A 21407-nucleotide genomic window follows, 5' to 3' on the forward strand; every position below is an offset into this window, starting at 1 on the left:
GGCTTTGTGAATGTCGGGAGGGCCCTTTTGTCCGCAGACGCTGACCCGTGGGATCTCTCTGCCTGTGCGGTGGCTTTTTATCCCCCTCGTTGGGCTGTTGTCTTCAGTCAGGACTTTGGGTGGGAAAGGACCTATAGTCCAGACCGCAATCAGTTAATTAACTCGGTCCAGTTGCTTCTGGACCTCGTTTCAGGGTCTGAGTACCCCCCTTTGTGCTCCGGTTTCCGAGACTGTTCCCCGGGTCGATACCGGCGGGCCACTACCCTGCCCCGGTCCACCACGGTTCCACCGAGCTGTCTTCCCGGCTCCTGTAGGCTGAGGCCACCGCTTGCCTTCTAGCCAAAGGTGCCCGGGCTCCAAGCCTGGCACCTGTCAGATTTCTGCAGACCTGGGCACAGGCCTGCTTCTACTCTCCTTCACCTCCACTAACTGACTCCTCCAAACTTCATCTGGCGTTTTCCCGCCTCAGGCTCTCTGAACTCCTCGGTGGGCATGGCCAACCGCCTGGCTCCGCCCCCTGGTGTGAACATCAAGCCCTGAGAGGGGTGACTAGGATTTTACTGGTTGGCTGGTGACACCTTATTAAGGATCAGGTGTTGTGCGAGGCGCTATCTGTGACTACCTGGCTAGTACAGGGCGTCACACATCCACAGCTGAATGAAAGGAAATGCTATGGAGGGCCAGCAGGACATCACTGCTGACACAAAGTCATAAAAGCTAGACTGCAGTTTGCCAAAATGTATATCAGTAACCAAAATTCTTCTGAGAAAGCGTCTTTGGACACATGAGACCAAGATAGAGCTTTTTTGGTAAAGCACATCATTTTAATGGTTATCGAAAATGGGATGAGGCCTACAAAGAAAAGAACATAGTACCTACAGTCAAATATGGTGGAGGCTCAAAGATGTTTTATGGTTGTTTTGCTGCCTCTGGCACTGGGGTCTTGACTGTGCAAGACATCATGAAATCTGAAGAGTACCAGAGGATTTTGGGTGGCAATGTAGAGCCCAGTGTCAGAAAGCTGGGTTTGCATTTTAGGTCACAGGTCTTCCAGCAGGACAATGACCACAAACACTTCAAGAAGCCGCCAGAAATGGATGGAAACAAAGCGGTGGAAAGTTTTGAAGTGGCAGCAATGAGTCCGGATCTAAATCCTAGTGATACCTGTGGCGAAATCTTAAAATTGCTGTTGGGAAAAGAGAAGACGCCTTCAAATAGGAGAGACCTGGAGCAGTTTATAAAGAAGAGTCCAAAATTCCAGGTGAGAGAAGGAAGAAGCTTGTGGACGGTAATAGGAAGCTTGTGTTTAAAGGGAACCTGTCACCAGATTTGGTGACTATAAGCTCCTGCCACCACCAGTGGACTCTTATATACAGCATTCCAGAATACTGTATATTAGATCCCAGGCCGCTGTGTAGAACGTAAAAATGACTTTATAATACTTACCTAAATGGTCAGTACGGTGCAGATAGGTCAGATGGGTGTCTCTGTTCTTCGGGTGCGGCGCCTCCTCTTTCGGCCATCTTTGTCCTCTTTCGTCTGAAGCCGCGGTGCATGTCGCGACCTACATTATGCACACGCGCTGACATTGAGGTCCTGTGCAAGCGCACTATAATACTTTGATCTGCCCTTACGCAGGACCTCAATGTCGGCGCATGTGCATAATGTAGGACGCATCATGATTTTCTGCAGCACTTGTAAAACAAATCCTATTAATTTGGAGTTCTAATGGCATAGAAAGAGTGTATTTCGCTCACACTGCCAAAATAGAAGCTGGAACGCAAAGATTCGGACCTCCCGTATCCCTATATACACATAAATCATGTAATATTGATGCAAATAAAGTTTAACTCACAACCTTTCCTGGATTCTATAAGTCTACATGAGAGAATAATCACATATATTGGGTCAGATTTACTAATCTTGTCTAATATTTGGCACACTGCTTTGCATTTGATACCACACCTTTTCCCAATTAAGTCACCTTTTATTTCTAGTGAGGTTTAAACAGATGTCACGCTCGCTGGGTGCAGCAAGAGTGGCGAGGTGAGTTTAGACCTACGTGTGTCTAAAGCACAAAAAAAAAACAAGAGAAAGGGGGGCACCGGGGAGACAAAAACAACAGGAGGTCCTGGAACTAGTGAGTCGGGTAGGTGTGCACCTCCTAACCTCACCTGCAACTGTCCCTTCTCTCCTAACCAGTCCCTATACAGTCTCCAATACTGTCGCTGAACAGGAACCTGGGACCCTCAGAAGACCCTATAGTAATCCTGACTAGTGAGGGGCAGGTGGGGTTCACTAAACCTCACCACTGCACTAACAACACACCAGGGAAGTAAGACAGACAGGGTGAAAATGTACAAATAAAAGCATATAGCCTGAGCACAGAAACTTGACTTGCAGAACCTTCCTCAAAGGCGGCCAGAGACCAAAAGACTTTATATCTTCAGCAGGGAATGCTGGGATACACCACTATTTAAAGCTGAAGGGCGTGACTACTTAGTGAATGCAGCTGATCACTCAGCAAGGAACTGCTTTGGAAAAGCTGCATTAGCCAAACTGGCACTTAACCACTTAAGTGCCAAGAGAAATGAAACCCATTTAAATGAAGAGAGCCAGATGAAAGGTTCCAGTCCAAAGGCTGTCACTGGTCTCAACATGCAGAGAGACGATCATGACAACAGCGCTGAAAACACATGATTAAAGTCTAAACCTTCATGCAACATGATGGACCAAAATGCACTAAGTTCCACCACACTTTACGGCATGGTTTAGGTGCAATCACTTATCATTATCTGTCCTCGTGTCTTTCGTGGCAGGGTTGTTTTGAAGTGGTGGCAAACTGGACATTTCCTAATGATGGGAAATATATGGTGACAACATGTGGGATCACAAAAAAGTGAAAAGATACCTTAGTACTTGTAACATTAACTCTTTACTATATTGTTAATATTAGCAAGTTAAACCTGCTTTACATGAGTCCATCTATCGTGCGATAGCACGAGCGAGCGTACCCGCCCCCATCGTTTTTGCGTCACGGGCAAATCGCTGCCCGTGGCGCACAAACTCGTTTAACCCCCGTCACACGCACTTACCTTCCGGTTGACCTCGCTGTGGGCGACGAACGTCCACTTCCTGGAGTGGGAGGGACGTTCGGCGTCACAGCAACGTCACACGGCCGCCGGCCAATAGAAGCGGAGGGGCGGAGATGAGCGGGATGTACACATCCCGCCAACCTCCTTCCTTCCACATAGCCGGCGGGTGCCACGGGAAGCAGGTAGGCTGTGTTCATCGTTCCCGTGGTGTCACACGGCGCAACGTGTGATGCCACGGAAACGATGAACAACCGGCGCCATTTTAATTAAACAATTTTATGAAACCTAGCGACGAGTACACGACTCACAATTTGGGAGCTACTGCAATACTAGGAGGTGTCACACGAGACGACATCGTGTACGATGCCGGATGTGCGTCACGAAAACCATGACCCCGACGATGCATCGCACGCGATAGCTCGTCTCGTGTAAAGCACCCTTTAGAGCGCCAGAAGTTGCAGTATTCACACTATCATTTCAGGGGTGAGAGTCATTTTGGATATAGTCACAGATGAACTTCTATATAAGTTACACTCACGGATTTCCCCGGGGAGTTGTGCAGAAATATAAGGCACCAGGATCCCAAATAGTAATCCAGTAATATGGAGCGGCAGGGCGGACATGGCCGGGGACTGTGCTCTGAGCAGTTCCCAAAGTTGCAAATTTAGAAGAACAAATGCAACCCAAAACTTCCCACCGACAGCCGGGGAGGTGAGGGGTGGTGGGGGGGGTGTGGGCTGAGCTATAGGAACAGGAGGAGCTGGGATACTTGGACTCCTATTCACTGGCTGACCTTACTGTATAGCTAATTGACCATATTTTGGGGATATCTTTTTAGGAAAGTGGGAGGGCAACCAAAACGACTGAAATTGCAGCTCCTACACTGGTCGTCAATAAGATTTCTAGACTCGTGGGTAAAACGCTTGTCTAATAGTTCGGTGATAACTGTGCATCCCCTGCCCCTGTTATTAGTCAGACTGACATTGAGGAAACCGAGAAAATCACTCACGTTTCATGAGCTTTGACGCCATCTAGCAGCAACAAGTATAATGCCTTCAATATATTGTCTGCACAGTCATGGCCAAAAGTTTTAAGACTGACAAATTTTGGTTCTCACAAAGTTTGCTGCTTGTGCCATAATCGTCATAAACGGGATGTGATCTTGTCATCTAATATATAAAGCTGAATGTGTGTATGTATGTATGTGTGTGTATGTGTGTATGTCCGGGATTGGCATCCGCACCGTCACAGCTACAGCCACAAAATTTTGCACACTCACACTTCTGGACCCCGAGAGCGTCATAGGCTATGTTTTGAGGGGAAATTTCAACCCTGCTCTTTACAGTTATTCGCCAAAAAAACTGCCTCCATTAAAGCGAATGGAGCTGGGAGCCACAGTGCAGCCAGAACTTCAGAAGAATGCGCAGCCACGCCCTTATATGGAATGTTGGCGTGTCACAATGCAGCCAGGGAAAGAGGCAGACACAGACACGGAAAGAGGCAGACACAGACAGGGTAAGAAACAGACATAGACAGGGTAAGAGACAGACACAAAGAGACAGACAAAGAGACAGACTGACAGGGAAAGAGACAGACAAAGAGACAGAGACAGACACAGGGAAACAGACAGACAGGGAACGAAAGTGAAAGAGACAGACAGAGAAAGAGAGGGAAAGAGAGAAACAGGTTAAGAGACAGACACGTAAAGAGACAGACACAGACAAAGAGACAGGCAGGGAAAGAGAGGGAAAGAGACAGACAGGGAAAGTGACAGAGATAGATAGACAAGGAAAGAGATAGACAGACAGGAAAAGAGATTGAGACAGACGGAGAAAGAGACAGAGACAGTCAGAGACAGACAGGGAAAGAGACAGACAGACAAAGATAGAGAGAGAGACAGAGAGATATATACAGAGGGGGAGACAGACAGAGAATGGGAAAGAAACAGAGAGACAGTTACTATCCCGGGCGTTAATATATTCTATTTATACATTCTATCCCGGGAATGTTAATACATTCTATTTTGTTAACAGCAGTTATTAACCCGGGCGAAGCCGGGTAGTACAGCTAGTATTTAATAAAAAGAAACAAACGTTTAGTGGATATACCGACTACCAAGCCACAAATAAGAACGTGGAGATTACTGCAAGATATTTTATTATGCCAGGGCGAACCCCTCAGCGAGATTAGAGAGGTCTTGTTAGATTTATTAGAATTATTAATCCCACGTATTAAACTAGATGGTTGGCAAAAGGAGGGAATTTTAAACATGTGTCATTTTTTAAGAAATAATTCTCTTTTAGGATTTGAGGCTCTTGCTGAGGTATAACATCTGCCTGATACAGAAAAGATTAATTGGGTTAGGATAAGTGAATTCTTGGCAGATACAACACCTTCTGCCTTCAAGATTCCGAGATTACTGAATGTTCTTTTGCACAATCCAACTAATGAGATCTTCTGGAAAACTAGTAACATTTACAGAATATTCAATGATGATCTCCAATTGACTAAATTACAGAATATGAAATCTTGGTAAAGAGATCTGGATTGCTCATTCTCGCTTAAATTATGGCAAACGTCCTTGAAACACATATACAGTTAGGTCCAGAAATATTTGGACAGTGACACAATTTTCGCGAGTTGGGCTCTGCATGCCACCACATTGGATTTGAAATGAAACCTCTACAACAGAATTCAAGTGCAGATTGTAACGTTTAATTTGAAGGTTTGAACAAAAATATCTGATAGAAATTGTAGGAATTGTACACATTTCTTTACAAACACTCCACATTTTAGGAGGTCAAAAGTAATTGGACAGATAAACCAAACCCAAACAAAATATTTTTATTTTCAATATTTTGTTGCGAATCCTTTGGAGGCAATCACTGCCTTAAGTCTGGAACTCATGGACATCACCAAACGCTGGGTTTCCTCCTTCTTAATGCTTTGCCAGGCCTTTACAGCCGCAGCCTTCAGGTCTTGCTTGTTTGTGGGTCTTTCCGTCTTAAGTCTGGATTTGAGCAAGTGAAATGCATGCTCAATTGGGTTAAGATCTGGTGATTGACTTGGCCATTGCAGAATGTTCCACTTTTTTGCACTCATGAACTCCTGGGTAGCTTTGGCTGTATGCTTGGGGTCATTGTCCATCTGTACTATGAAGCGCCATCCGATCAACTTTGCGGCATTTGGCTGAATCTGGGCTGAAAGTATATCCCTGTACACTTCAGAATTCATCCGGCTACTCTTGTCTGCTGTTATGTCATCAATAAACACAAGTGACCCAGTGCCATTGAAAGCCATACATGCCCATGCCATCACGTTGCCTCCACCATGTTTTACAGAGGATGTGGTGTGCCTTGGATCATGTGCCGTTCCCTTTCTTCTCCAAACTTTTTTCTTCCCATCATTCTGGTACAGGTTGATCTTTGTCTCATCTGTCCATAGAATACTTTTCCAGAACTGAGCTGGCTTCATGAGGTGTTTTTCAGCAAATTTAACTCTGGCCTGTCTATTTTTGGAATTGATGAATGGTTTGCATCTAGATGTGAACCCTTTGTATTTACTTTCATGGAGTCTTCTCTTTACTGTTGACTTAGAGACAGATACACCTACTTCACTGAGAGTGTTCTGGACTTCAGTTGATGTTGTGAACGGGTTCTTCTTCACCAAAGAAAGTATGTGGCGATCATCCACCACTGTTGTCATCCGTGGACGCCCAGGCCTTTTTGAGTTCCCAAGCTCACCAGTCAATTCCTTTTTTCTCAGAATGTACCCAACTGTTGATTTTGCTACTCCAAGCATGTCTGCTATCTCTCTGATGGATTTTTTCTTTTTTTTCAGCCTCAGGATGTTCTGCTTCACCTCAATTGAGAGTTCCTTAGACCGCATGTTGTCTGGTCACAGCAACAGCTTGCAAATGCAAAACCACACACCTGTAATCAACCCCAGACCTTTTAACTACTTCATTGATTACAGGTTAACGAGGGAGACGCCTTCAGAGTTAATTGCAGCCCTTAGAGTCCCTTGTCCAATTACTTTTGGTCCCTTGAAAAAGAGGAGGCTATGCATTACAGAGCTATGATTCCTAAACCCTTTCTCCGATTTGGATGTGAAAACTCTCATATTGCAGCTGGGAGTGTGCACTTTCAGCCCATATTATATGTATAATTGTATTTCTGAACATGTTTTTGTAAACAGCTAAAATAACAAAACTTGTGTCACTGTCCAAATATTTCTGGCCCTGACTGTATACGAATTGTGCTTGTGCTAATTTGCAGGAAACACACTATAAATTACTTAGTAGATGGTATTATATGCCTCAGAGATTGAATGTCATCTCATCCTCTAATTCAAGTCTTTGTTGGAGGGGTTGTGGCTGTACTGGCTCTTTCTTCCATGTTTTTTGGAGTTGTCCTTTGTTGGGTACCCTATGGAAAGACACAGAACATCTTATATATACGGTGACCTCAGTTAGAATTCATTTGACCTCTGAGCTAGCTCTCCTATCTATTGGTTTGGAGGAGTTAACCCCTTCACGACCATGGACGGAAAGATCCGTCATGGTGCCCTGGGCCTTAACGACCAAGGACGGATCTTTCCGTCATAGCGTAATCGCGGCACCGGAGCCTCCGGTGACTGCGATCGGTTAACATAAACCGCAGATTCGGGGACCTGGACCTGTACCTGACCTCAGGAGGGGTGGTGCCTCCTCCCCGGACCTACGGAGGCTGTGATTGTCTGACGAACGCCGCTCAACCAATCACAGCCACTGTAATGTTCCAGCCACTTAAAGTGACTGAAACATTGAAATCCAGCCCTGGCCAGTGCAGCTATAGCCCTGGCCATTGGCTGGAGCTGGGTGACCTCACTGGATCACCCTCCCCCAGCTCCAGTAGCTCTGATTGGAGAGATCGGCCTTGTGACCGCTGTCTCCAATCACAGTGGACCTGTTGCCGGTGACCGCCCCCGTCATCGTCCCTGCAGCACGCCAGCACAGTGAGTGTACACAGTGCAATGGCAGGGTGACAAGCTCCGGTCCCATGCTGTTATGAGACCGGAGCATGGGACCTGGAAGTTGACGCGCTGCCATTGCACTGTATGAAACCGGCCTCCCGATCCGCCGCCGCTGCCCTCCGCAATCTGCCACCCGCACCCCCACCCCTCGTATCTGCTGCCCGCCTCCTCACCCCCACACCTCCCGATCCGCCGCCGCTGCCCTCCGCGATCTGCCACCCGCACCCCCACCCCTCGTATCTGCTGCCCGCACCCTCACCCCCACACCTCCCGATCCGCCGCTGCCCTCCGCGATCTGCCACCCGATCTGCTCTCCGCACCCCCACCCCTCGTATCTGCTGCCCGCACCCTCACCCCCACACCTCCCGATCCGCCGCCCTCCATCTGCCACAGTGCCACCGGTCCCCCCCGATCTGCTGCCCGGCCCCTTTCCCTCGTGATCGGCTGCTCGTCCCCTCACCTCCGTGATGTGCTGCCAGCCCCCTCCACTCGAGATCGGCTGCCCGCTTCCTCCTCCGTTATGTGCTGTCCGGCCCCGCCCCCTCTCCTCCGTTATGTGCTGACCGGCACCGCCCCCTCTTCTCCGTTATGTGCTGCGCGCCCCCTCTCCGTTATGTGCTGCCCGTTCCCTCCCCTCCGTTATATGCTGCGCGCCCCCTCTCCTTTGTTATGTGCTGCTCTCCCCCTCACCTCCGTGATGTGCTGCCCGCTCCCCCCCACCTCTCACCCCCGTGATCGGCTACTCGACCCCTCCTTGTCACCTCCGTGATGTGCGCTCCCTCCTCTGTCACCCCCGTGATGTGCGCTCCCTCCCCTGTCACTGCCGTGATGTGCGCTCCCTCCCCTGTCACCACCGTGATGTGCGCTCCCTCCCCTGTCACTGCCGTGATGTGCGCTCCCTCCCCTGTCACCCCCGTGATGTGTGCTCCCTCACCTGTCACCGCCGTGATGTGCGCTCCCTCACCTGTCACCGCCGTGATGTGCGCTCCCTCACCTGTCACCGCCGTGATGTGCGCTCCCTCACCTGTCACCGTCGTGATGTGCGCTCCCTCACCTGTCACCGCCGTTATGTGCGCTCCCTCACCTGTCACCGCCGTGATGTGCGCTCCCTCACCTGTCACCGCCGTGATGTGCGCTCCCTCACCTGTCACCGTCGTGATGTGCGCTCCCTCACCTGTCACCGCCGTGATGTGCGTTCCCTCACCTGTCACCGCCGTGATGTGCGCTCCCTCACCTGTCACCACCGTGATGTGCGCTCCCTCACCTGTCACCGCCGTGATGTGCGCTCCCTCCCCTGTCACCGCCGTGATGTGCGCTCCCTCCCCTGTCACCGCCGTGATGTGTGCTCCCTCCCCTGTCACCCCGTGATCTGTGCTCCCTCACCTGTCACCCCGTGATCTGTGCTCCCTCACCTGTCACCCCCGTGATCTGCTGTCCGCTCTCCCTCACCTCTCACCCCCGTAAGCTGTGCTCTGCTCACCTGTCTCCTCCGTGATCTGCGCTGCGCTCCCTCCCCCACCTCTCACCCTCCCCGATCTGCTGCCTCCTTCATCTCCTGTGATCCAGCTGCCTAGATCCATCCTGTAGGGTAACTATCCCCAATCTCACCTCCCACTCCCCTTCCCACCCATCCCCCCCTTCCCCCCTCCCCCCATCCTCTGCCGCTCCTGCATCCACTGCGCCCTCTCCCATCCGCCCCCACCCTATCCCAGCCGCCGTCTCACAATCACAGATGCTCCCTTTATATGCCGCTGCCCCCCCATCTGCCGCCACCCCATCTGCCGCCCCCCCCCCCCCATCTGCCGCTGTTTTTTTTTTCTATGCCATGGGGGTCTAGTTTCCAAAATGGGGTCACATGTGGGGGAGCTCCACTGTTTCGGCACCTCAGGGGGTCTCCAAACAGCATGGAATACGCTAATTATCCCAGACAATTTTGCGTTTGAAACGTCAAATGACGCTCCTTGCCTTCCGAGCCCTGCTGTGCGCCCAAACATTTTATTTCCACCACATATGAGGTGTCTGTGTACTCAGGAGAAATTGCACAATACATTTTATGGTGCAATTTTTCCTGATACCCTTGGGGAAAAAAAGCTACCTGGTTGAAGTAACAATTTCGTGGTAAAAAATTTTTTTTTTATTTTCACAGCTCAACTCTATTAACTTTTGTGAAGCCCCCAGAGGCTCAAAGTGCTCAATAAACATCTAGATAAATTACATGAGGGGTCTAGTTTCCAAAATGTGGTCATATGTGGGGGAGCTCCACTGTTTCGGCACCTCAGGGGCTCTCCAAACGCAACATGGTGCAGCTAACGATTCCAGCTAATTTTCTGTTCAAAAAAGTCAAATGGCGCTACTTCCCTTCCGAGTCCTGCCGTGCGCCCAAACAGTGGTTTTTCACCACATATGAGGTATCTGCGTGTTCAGTAGAAATTGCCCAACAAATTTTGGGGGTTCATTTAATCCTGCTACCCTTGTGAATATGCAATATTTGAGGCTAAATTAACATTTTTGTTGCAAAAAGTAAAATGTTCATTTTTTCCTTCCTCATTGCTTTAGTTACTGTGAAGCACCTGAAGGGTTAATAACCTTCTTTAATGTGGTTTTGAGTAGCCTGAGGGGTGCTGTTTTTGGAATGGTGTCACTTTTGGGTGTTTTGTGTCATGTAGACCTTTCAAAATCGCTTCAAATGTGATGTGGTCCCTAAAAAAAGTGGCTTTGTAAATTTTGTTGAAAAAATGAGAAATTGCTCATAAACTTTGAACCCCTATAACTTCCTTACATTTTTTTTTTTTTCCCCAAAATTGTTCTGATGTAAAGTAGACATGTGGGAAATGTTATTTATTAATTATTTTGTGTCATATGTCTCGTTGGTTTTAGAGCATAAAAATTCAAAGTTTGAAAATTACAAAATTTTCGCAAAATTTCCGTTTTTTTCACAAAGAAACGCAAAAAATATCGGCCTAAATTTACCACTAACATGAAGCCCAATATGACACGAGAAAACAATCTCAGAATCACCGGGATCTGCTGAAGCGTTCCAGAGTTATAACCTCATAAAGTGACACTGGTCAGAATTGCAAAAAATGGCCTGGTCTTTAGGGTCAAAATAGACTTGGCGCTGAAGGGGTTAAAAAAGCGTCGTAGACAAATTACTTGCCATATTCTTTTGGTCATTAAATCTTTACTAGCGTCCAAATGGAAGGAAACAGATGTCCCCTCAATACAAGAAGTTATAGATAGGGTTTCCTTACACAACATCTATGAGTACAACATAGCCCTGAAGGAAGGTAACTTTTCTAAGAGGTGGTATCTGTGGTCTCTTAAATTTAACCCAACCCTTAAGATATACGACCTTTGATGTTATTCTCTTGGTTTTATTTTTCTACATATATTAGTTGTCTGAATTTTCTAACTGTTTGCAAAATTTGCCTTATATTTGCAGTATGTTTCTTTGGCATAGTAATAGTTGCTAGGAATCCTGGAGTTGTATATTTTTATTTATTTATTTTTAAATTTTACCTTTCAAATTATATCTAAAGCCTATTGTTTGTTAAAAAATGTCAAAAATTGTAAAATAAGTAATTTCAATGCTTGCTACACCTCATTTTATGTTTCCCCTTTCCCTTTTCCCTGTTATAAATAAAGACAATATACAAAGTTTGCTGCTTTATTGTTTTAACTGAAGTACAATTATAAACATTTCACAAGTTTTTAAACTTTTGTTGACAAATAAAGTTTATGCAAAGTGTCACTATTTACAGTGTTGACCTTCAAGACTTTTGCCCTTCGCCATGGTACGCCTAATATCAGCTTCTGGGCCAAATTGTGACTAGCGGCAACTCATTCTTGCTTAGGCTAGTTTCACACATCCGGCTTTTCGCCAGTTTGCCACATTTGGCGCACGCCAGTACAGTGCATACAGTACAATGGCAGCGCGACAAGCACCTGTCACATGCTGTCATGTGACCGGAGCATGTGACCCGGAAGTTGCAGTGCTGTCATTGTACTGTATACACTGTACTGGCGTGCGCCGAATCCGGCAAAACGGCTAAAAGCCGGATGTGTAAAACCGGCCTTAGGCTGGTTTCATACATTCGTTTTTCACCGTCAGGCACGATCCGGCGAAAAAACTGATGCAACGGATCCGGCGGAAAAACGGATCCGTCGCATCAGTTTTTTTTCCATGCGTTCCGTTTTTTGACAGATCTGTTGTGATACTGAGCATACTCAGTTAAAAAAAAAAACGGATCTGTCTTTGGATTCTGTCATATGCCATCATAGGCTTCCATTATACAACATGCCGGACAGCGCCGGATCCAGCACAGTCCGTTTTTTTGCCGGAGACAAAAAACATTGCATGCAGCGTCCTTTCCGGCAGCCAGACGAAGAAATTTTGCCGTATCCGGCGGATGCTGCATGCAACGCAAGGCCATCAGGCACAATCCGGCGCAAATACAAGTCAATGGGGAGTAAAACAGATCCGGCACCGGATCCATTTTATCCGCATTTTGCCGGATTGTGCCTGATGGCAAAAACTGGATGTGTGAAAGCAGCCTAAATCAGTGCTTTTAGTTTATGACCTTTTCTTTACTTTTTGTCCACCCACTTTTTGAGAAGGATTGAAGCCACTTAGTTATCACTTTTCTTCTTGTGATGTGGTTTCCATCATGCTAGAGACAGCATTGTTCATCACCAAATTGCTCCTGAATCATTGGGAGAAGTTGCTTTTGCAGGATAATTAGATACTATTCGTTATTAGGCAAATCGTGAGTTAGCTGACTCCATAGGAGGAAAAGCCCTCACACACGAATGGTTGTAGACTTGGTGTTTACTTTGGAAATGCATGCTTGAATGGTTATATAAACCTCTCCTGTCTAATATTAACATTTATCCATTTTAGTCAAAGTCACTAAAGCTTTTCAAAAGGATAACACAATCATTCTTAATTCTGTAACCCCTTTTCATGTACAGCACCATGGAATTAATGGTGCTCTAGAAATAAATAATAATAATAATAATAATAATAATAATAATAAATTCTCAAATTAAAGTGTAACTGTTATATCGAGAGAACTTGCAGCATAATGTCTGTGTCCGCCTCTAACTCATCCATACATTCTCCATAGTATCTTGTGAGCACCAATTGCCATCTCCTATCTCAGTATTATGAAAATTAGTATTCACTGAAGAAACATTTTATCCATGAAATGAAAATATTAATGTGGCGCCCTGGACTAGCCAGGTCGTCACAGGTAACACACACACACCCCCACCCCACTAGACAGTAACATTAGCCAAACACAAAATCCTTGTTGCCTCCCTCCAGGGTCTGATGTCCACACCAGGCAGGGCGGAGCCAAGCGGTTGGCCCCACCCACCGAGGAGTTCACAGGCCTGGAGGCGGGAAAAGTGACAGCGCAGTTCAGGAGAACATTGGAGGAGGTTGAAGTGAGAGGAGTAAAGTGGAGAGTGTCTGGGTTTGTGGCCCAGGCATTGACAACAAGGTTGGCAGATGGTGGTGGCCGTCTGCAGGACTGGTGAATCAACGTGGAACCGTAGGACCGGGGTCGGGCGTTGGCCCGCCGGTACCGACCGGGGAGCGAAGTGAAGCCAGCACACACAGGCAGGGCCATCGGACCCCGACTAGGCTTTGAGTCGCCGTCAACAGTCAAATCCGAGTGTGACAGGAACCCCAGGCGTTTCCTAACAGCCAAAGACCCGTTAGAAGGCAAACATCCGCACCGTGAGGGTATACAGCTACCGCCTAAGGCTAGAGACCCAAGGGCCAGCGCCTGTGGGCAAACGGGCTCCTCCGGCATCCATACACCGGGGAGCGGACTACTGTTGGGGACCCATCGTAGTCAAAACAGTACACCAAGGTGCAGGGAAAGACAGCCGCCATCACCTGTCCGGGGAGAGACACTGCAGCCGGCTGCGGGACCCGTCCATCCAGCAGTTTGGTTTACCGAGGACTTTGTGCATCTCTTACTGAGTGAGTACACCTGTGCCATCCGGCACCGAGCCGCGCTGTCTCTGCAACCCTGCATCCCACCAACCCAGCCTCCCCGTCACAACATAGGGCCCCGGGACCACCGACCCCTACCCACGGAGGGGGGAAAACAACATCCCAGCTGCTCCCTACCATCGCTCCCGGGATCCCCGTCACCAGCAGCGGTGGTGCCCATCTTCACCACAACCAGTGGGTGGCGTCACGGACTAAATCCATCAAACCAACCACCCTTTTCACTCACGGGCGAGGAGCGCCGCTTGAGTCCCCGGATCCGGCCCACCGCCCGCGACACCGAGCAGCAGCCGCAGCAGCGCCGGACCCGAGCGTTAGCGAGTGAGCACAGCGGCGGCGTCCTCCCTGCCCGCGACATTAAGACTGAACAATCAGTCGAGGAGGAGAAAGAAGAATATTTCTCTTAGAAGATATATTACAAGGTTTCTTATGTTCACATGTACTATTGATTTATAAAAGTAAAAATCTAAAAAGACAGTTATTCTTTAAGTACATCAACCTCAACAGGTCTAAGAGGTTAATGCAATAAGATGAGCTCTTTAAACGGAACCTGTCACCGGATGTTCATAATACTCACCTAACAGTCGGTGCGGAGTAGACTGGTTGGATGGGTGTCTCCATTCTCCAGGTCCTGCGCCTCCCCTTTCGGCCATCTTTGTCCTCTTTCTTCTGAAGCTATTGTGGATGACGCGTTCTAAGTCATCTACACTAGCCGACATTGAGGTCCCGCGCAGGCGCACTACAATACTTTGATCTGCAATACTCAGGACAGATCAAAGTGCGCCTGTGCAGGACCTCAATGTTGGCTAAGTGTAGATGACATAGAATGCGTCATCCACACTAACATCAGAAGGTGGACAAAGATGGCCAAAAAGGGAGGCGCGGACCCGGAGAACAAAGACGCCCATCCGACCAGTCTGCTTTGCACCGACCCTTAGGTGAGTATTATAAACATTCGGTAACAGGTTCCCTTTAACGATTGCTAGCTCACTATGAGCATGGCCAGCTTTTTTGATTACAGTATGTTCCAAATCCTTATGTAGCCAAATTTACCGTGAGTTCGACTTGTAAGGGGTACTGTGCACGCTGCAACATCGCTAGCCAATGCTAGCAATGCCGAGCGCGATAGTCCACGCCCCCGTCGCAGTTGCAATATCTTGTGATAGCTGCCGTAGCGAACATTATCGCTACGGCAGCTTCACATGCACTTACCTGCCCTGCGACGTCGCTCTGGCCGGCGACCCGCCTTCTTCCTAAGGGGGCGGGTCGTGCGGCGTCATAGCCACGTCACACGGCAGGCGGCCAATAGAAGTGGAGGGGCGGAGATGAGTGGGACGTAAACATCCCGCCCACCTCCTTCCTTCCGCATAGCCGGTGGAGGCAGGTAGGAGATGTTCCTCGCTCCTGCGGCTTCACACACAGCGATGTGTGCTGCCGCAGGAACGAGGAACAACATCTTACCGACGTTATGGAAATGACCGACACTACACAGATCGCCGATTTACGACGCTTTTGCGATCGTTTATCAACACATCTATGCTTTACACGTTGCGACATCGTTACTGGCGCCGGATGTGCGTCACTTTCGATTTGACTCCCGACGATATCGCAGTAGCGATGTCGCAACGTGCAAAGTACCCCTTAGTCTCTATTCACACGTCTGTTTATGATTTCCATTTGTCTGTTCCATTTAGGGCAAACATACAGAGCAGATAAATAAAAATTAGCATTAGAGATAAGCAAACCTGAGGTTTGGAGTTTGTTCCAAATACACACTTTAAAAAAATACTAAATTCGAGTTTGGAGTTCGGGTTCTTTACGTATGCTGACCACTCACGGAAGCATCGCCGTGCTTGGGTGCGGTCGGCCCAGTACGAGCCGCTTGCAGTGTTTGATTGGTGGAACAACAATATGATCAGATGTAGTGAGCACCCCCCCCCCCCCCCCCCCCCCCCCCCAAAAAATGGAAAAATGTGCCCACTCACCCCTGGAAGTAATCTGTTTATGGCTAGCTGCATGTAGGGGAGAACCGAATGCCCAATAAGTGACTTCCATTGGGGTTCAGGTCAAGTCTGGTCCCCAAACCGAACTTTATCTAAAATCCGTCTGAACCCGCTGAACTGCACTTCCACAAGTCCATTTATCTATATTTAGCATCCATAGAAGAAAAAGTTCTAAAAATAAGCAACAAATAGAAACCAGACAGACCTCATATAAATCAATGGGCCCCTCTTCTTCTGTTTGACATGGAAATCCAATCGACATTAAGGGGTACTTTGCACGTTGCGACATCGCTACTGCGATGTCGTCGGGGTCAAATCGAAAGTGACGCACATCCGGTAACGACGTCGCAACGTGTAAAGCCTAGATGCATCGATAAACAATCGCAAAAACGTCGTAAATCGGTGATCTGTGTAGTGTCGGTCATTTTCATAATTTCGTTGCAGCGACAGGTACGATGTTGTTCCTCGATCCTGCGGCAGCACACATCGCTGTGTATGAAGCCGCAGGAGCGAGGAACATCTCCTTACCTGCCTCCACCGGCTATGCGGAAGGAAGGAGGTGGGCGGGATGTTTAAGTCCCGCTCATCTCCGCCCCTCCGCTTGTATTGGCCGCCTGCCGTGTGACGTCGCTGTGACGCCGCACGATCCGCCCCCTTAGCAAGGAGGCGGGTCGCCGGCCAGAGCGACGTCGCAGGGCAGGTAAGTGCGTGTGAAGCTGCCGTAGCGATAATGTTCGCTACGGCAGCTATCATAAGATATCGCATGTGCGACGGGGGCGGGTACTATTGCGCTCGGCATCCCTGCAATCGGCTAGCGATATCGCAGCGTGCAAAGTACCCCTAGCAGTGAACAGACCAATGGGTTTTCTGGCAGACCCTCATATTTGTTTATGGTTTTGCAAACACATTTATTACTGTTTTTAATGAACGAAAATAGAACAGAAAACACAAAGATTAATTTGTAGTGTTTATTTAATATAAACTAATCAACATACAAAACACAGACATGTTACAAAAATCATTTTTATGACTTTAATTAAGGTCCAGCCTCGAGTCAAAATGTAAAAAATATCACAGAATTGAATTGTAACACATCTACAGTAAATGATCGACTGATCCCACTACGGATACACAGTAGTCAGTGCTGTACACCGGTCCGGTGAGACGTCCAGCTCAGCTCACCGCTCTAACTAGCATTCATACGTACAGTCCTATCTGTCTCTCCATGTCTTACAGGATTGATTATTTTGCAGATATGAGAAGAGTCGCTGGTACATTAGAACCAACTGTGATATGATAACATGTGTAAAAAATGATGAACTGATTTAAAGTTTTAGAAACAAAAGTGTTCATTGATAAAGCATAGAGGATAGCCCTAATGTAACACACTATGGACTAAACTGGTTTATGCCTATTGCATGGGCCAGGAGGCTCATTCACGACACATAGATACTATCTTTGATGCTCTTTGTCATTGGCCATGAATGAGCATTATTCAGAAATATTAAAGGGTTTGTCCATGGCTGGGATATCCTCAGGATAGCTCATCAATATCAGATTGGTGAATGGTCTGTACTTACACACTGTACAGAGCTACAACACCAAATGGAGTGAAGAAGAGCCTGAATACACCAAAATGGCCACTACAGAGAATATGGAACTGTTGTGTGTCATACATTGTGTACTTTCTGCTTTTTTATTGTTTTTTTTTTTTATGCATTTTTTAGTGCAGTTTTGAACCAAATTGCAAGCAAATCCTTTTGGCAGCAAAGTCAATGAAAAACCTGAAGTGCTGTGCACATGTTGAATCTTTTTTCCTTGCGGATTTCGTGCAGAAAATATTCTGCAGCATGTTCATTCTTTCAGTGATTTTGCCTGCGTTTTTCACCAATGAAAGCAATAAAAAATGCATGCAAATAACACTTCAAAAACACTGCAAAAATGTGCATTTTTCTCGCCAAGAGGTAAGGAAATGGTGCAATTTCTGCAACTTGGGCACACAGCCTTAAGGTCCCTAGTGATGAAAAGAGATATTTTGATGTAATGCAAAGCAGAACTTGTAGATTATCATGCTGTTTTAAGTTTAATTTCGTTAATTTTGTTTATAGTATATATATATATATATATATATATGACTTTAGATAATTAATAAATAACTGACCAGCAAGAATCCACCTTTCCTTCACCTGGATTCCCGTCTACAAATGTCTGACTGATCTGACCGATGATGCAATCATGACCTTGCAAGAGGCCTACTAATCGGCAGAAGAACCAGGGATGTTGGCCACCTTGGTAGTCTGAAGACACCAGACCAAAGCCCCGTGAACCTTCTCCTACCTGCTGACATCTTCTGATTAGTAGGCCCGATGCAATGCCATGATGCAATGATGACCTTGCAAGAGGCCTAGTAATCAGAAGAAGAACCAGGGATGTTGACAGATGGGAGGAGGTTCACAAGGCCATGGACTACCAAAGATGAGCCATTTAAATAAATGGGCAACCAATGCACTGAAGGTACCACGAGACCCTACTTTTTGGGATTTTTCTCTACCATTGGCTCAGTACTAATTTCACTGGAAAGACTGGTTGCTAGGCAAGTACTGCCTAGCAACCTGAAATAAAATACTTTAGTTGTAAGGCAGTGTATGTCTAGCAACCATCCAAATAGAGACGAGGAATATAAATCTTCAGGACCCTGGTACAGTGGCCATGCCGGTAGTCTCAGGACACTGGATTAAAGCCCCGTGAACCTCCTTCCACCTGCTGACATCTACCGATTAGTAGGCCTGATACAACATCATGATGCAATGATGACCTTACGAGAGGCCTACTTAGAAGAAGAACCAGGGATGTCGACAGATGGGAGGAGGTTCACAGGGCCATGAACTACCAAAGAGGAACCATTTAAATAAATGGACAACCATGTCACTGAAGGTAACACGAGACCCTACTTTTTGGGATTTTTCTCTACCATTGGCTCAGTACTAATTTCACTGAAAAGACTGGTTGCTAGGCAAGTACTGCCTAGCAACCTGAAATAAAAGACTTTAGTTGTTAGGGCTTCTTCTCACTTGCGAGTTTCTCGGAGTAGAGCAATGCGAGAAAATCTCGCAGTGGAATCGGACACATGTTAGTGAATGATTCAGCTCTCATCTGCGATTCTTTTCTCAGTCCGAATCGGACTGAGAAAAAAACCGCAGCATGCTGCTTTTTTGCGAGTTTCTACTGCGAGTTTCTCCAATGCAAGTCTATGGGAGCGTGTAAATAATCGGATGTCACGGGACGGCACTCACACCATCCTAGTGACATCCGATTTTCTAAATACATTTCTCGCATGTTTCCTAAAACACTGGAAACGAGCGATGTCTCCCAATGTCTGTCAATCACTATTCTCTGTCAGTCGGTCTCTCCCTCTCGGTCTCTATTCGCTCTCTGTCGGTCCGTCACTATCTCTGTCCCTCTCTCACAGTCTGTCGGTCATTTTCCCCTCCTCTCTCATACTCACCGTTCCCCGATCTCCGGCGCGGCGCTGCACGGCATTCACACTGCTGCGGCGGCTTTCACTATTTTGAAAAAGCCGGCCGCTCATTAAACAATCTCGTATTCCCTGCTTTCCCCGCCCACAGGCGCCTATGATTGGTTGCAGTGAGACACGCCCCTCACACTGAGTGACAGGTGTCACACTGCACCTAATCACAGCAGCCGGTGGGCGGGTCTATACTGTGCAGTGAAATAAATAAATAAATAATTAAAAAAAATGGCGTGCGGTCCCCCCCAATTTTAATACCAGCCAGATAAAGCCATACGGCTGAAGGCTGGTATTCTCAGGATGGGGAGCTCCACGTTATGGGGAGCCCCCCAGCCTAACAATATCAGCCAGCAGCCGCCCAGAATTGCCGCATACATTAGATGCGACAGTTCTGGGACTGTACCCGGCTCTTCCCGATTTGCCCTGGTGCGTTGGCAAATTGGGGTAATAAGGAGTTAATGGCAGCCCATAGCTGCCACTAAATCCTAGATTAATCATGTCAGGCGTCTATGAGACACCCTCCATGATTAATCTGTAAGTTACAGTAAATAAACACACACACACATGAAAAAATCCTTTATTAGAAATAAAAAACACAAACACATTCCCTCATCACCAATTTAATCAGCCCCAAAAAGCCCTCCATATCCGGCGTAATCCACGGACCTCCAGCGTCGCTTCCAGCTTTGCTGCATGGAGGTGACCGGAGCTGCAGAAGACACCGCCGCTCCGGTCACCTCCAAGCAGCAACTGAGGTGAGTAGCGCGATCGGCTGAGCTGTCACTGAGGTTACCCGCTGTCACTGTTGGAGGATCCAGCGGTGGCCGCAGGTAACCTCAGTGACAGCTCAGCTGATCGCGCTACTCACCTCAGTTGCTGCTTGGAGGTGACCGGCGCGGCGGTGTCTTCTGCAGCTCCGGTCACCTCCATGCAGCAAAGCTGGAAGCGACGCTAGAGGTCCGTGGATTACGCCGGATATGGAGGGCTTTTTGGGGCTTATTAAATTGGTAATGAGGGAATGTGTTTGTGTTTTTTATTTCTAATAAAGGATTTTTTCATGTGTGTGTGTGTTTATTTACTGTAACTTACAGATTAATCATGGAGGGTGTCTCATAGACGCCTGACATGATTAATCTAGGACTTATTGGCAGCTATGGGCTGCCATTAACTCCTTATTACCCCGATTTGCCAATGCACCAGGGCAAATCGGGAAGAGCCGGGTACAGTCCCAGAACTGTCGCATATAATGTATGCGGCAATTCTGGCCGGCTGCTGGCTGATATTGTTAGGCTGGGGGGCTCCCCATAACGTGGAGCTCCCCATCCTGAGAATACCAGCCTTCAGCCGTATGGCTTTATCTGGCTGGTATTAAAATTGGGGGGGACCGCACGCCATTTTTTTTAATTATTTATTTATTTATTTCACTGCACAGTATAGACCCGCCCACCGGCTGCTGTGATTGGGTGCAGTGAGACACCTGTCACTCAGCGTGGGGGCGTGTCTCACTGCAACCAATCATAGGTGCCTGTGGGCGGGGAAAGCAGGGAATACGAGATTGTTTAATGAGCGGCCGGCTTTTTCAAAATAGTAAAAGCCGCCGGAGCAGTGGGAACGCCGTGCAGCGCGGCGTCGGGGATCAGTGAGTATGAGAGAGGGCTGCTAACTTCAGTCACTCGGGGATTAGTGGTCACCGGTGAGCCCTTCACTGGTGACCGCTAATCAGGACGCGGCACAGACAGAGCCGC

General features: G+C 47.6%; 1 protein-coding gene across 1 annotated transcript in view; it reads right to left on the minus strand.

The window, feature by feature from the left end:
- The window catches only part of PLA2R1 (phospholipase A2 receptor 1), an 86196-nt gene extending 82478 nt beyond the window's left edge, over positions 1-3718 (minus strand). The window contains exon 1 of the mRNA XM_075318826.1: positions 3634-3718. Within this exon, the coding sequence (XP_075174941.1) occupies positions 3634-3718 (85 nt within the window). The remainder of the gene's footprint in view (positions 1-3633) is intronic.
- Between the last annotated feature and the right edge of the window lie 17689 nt (positions 3719-21407).

Source organism: Anomaloglossus baeobatrachus, chromosome 7, assembly GCF_048569485.1.
Source record: "Anomaloglossus baeobatrachus isolate aAnoBae1 chromosome 7, aAnoBae1.hap1, whole genome shotgun sequence".
Lineage (NCBI taxonomy): Eukaryota > Metazoa > Chordata > Amphibia > Anura > Aromobatidae > Anomaloglossus > Anomaloglossus baeobatrachus.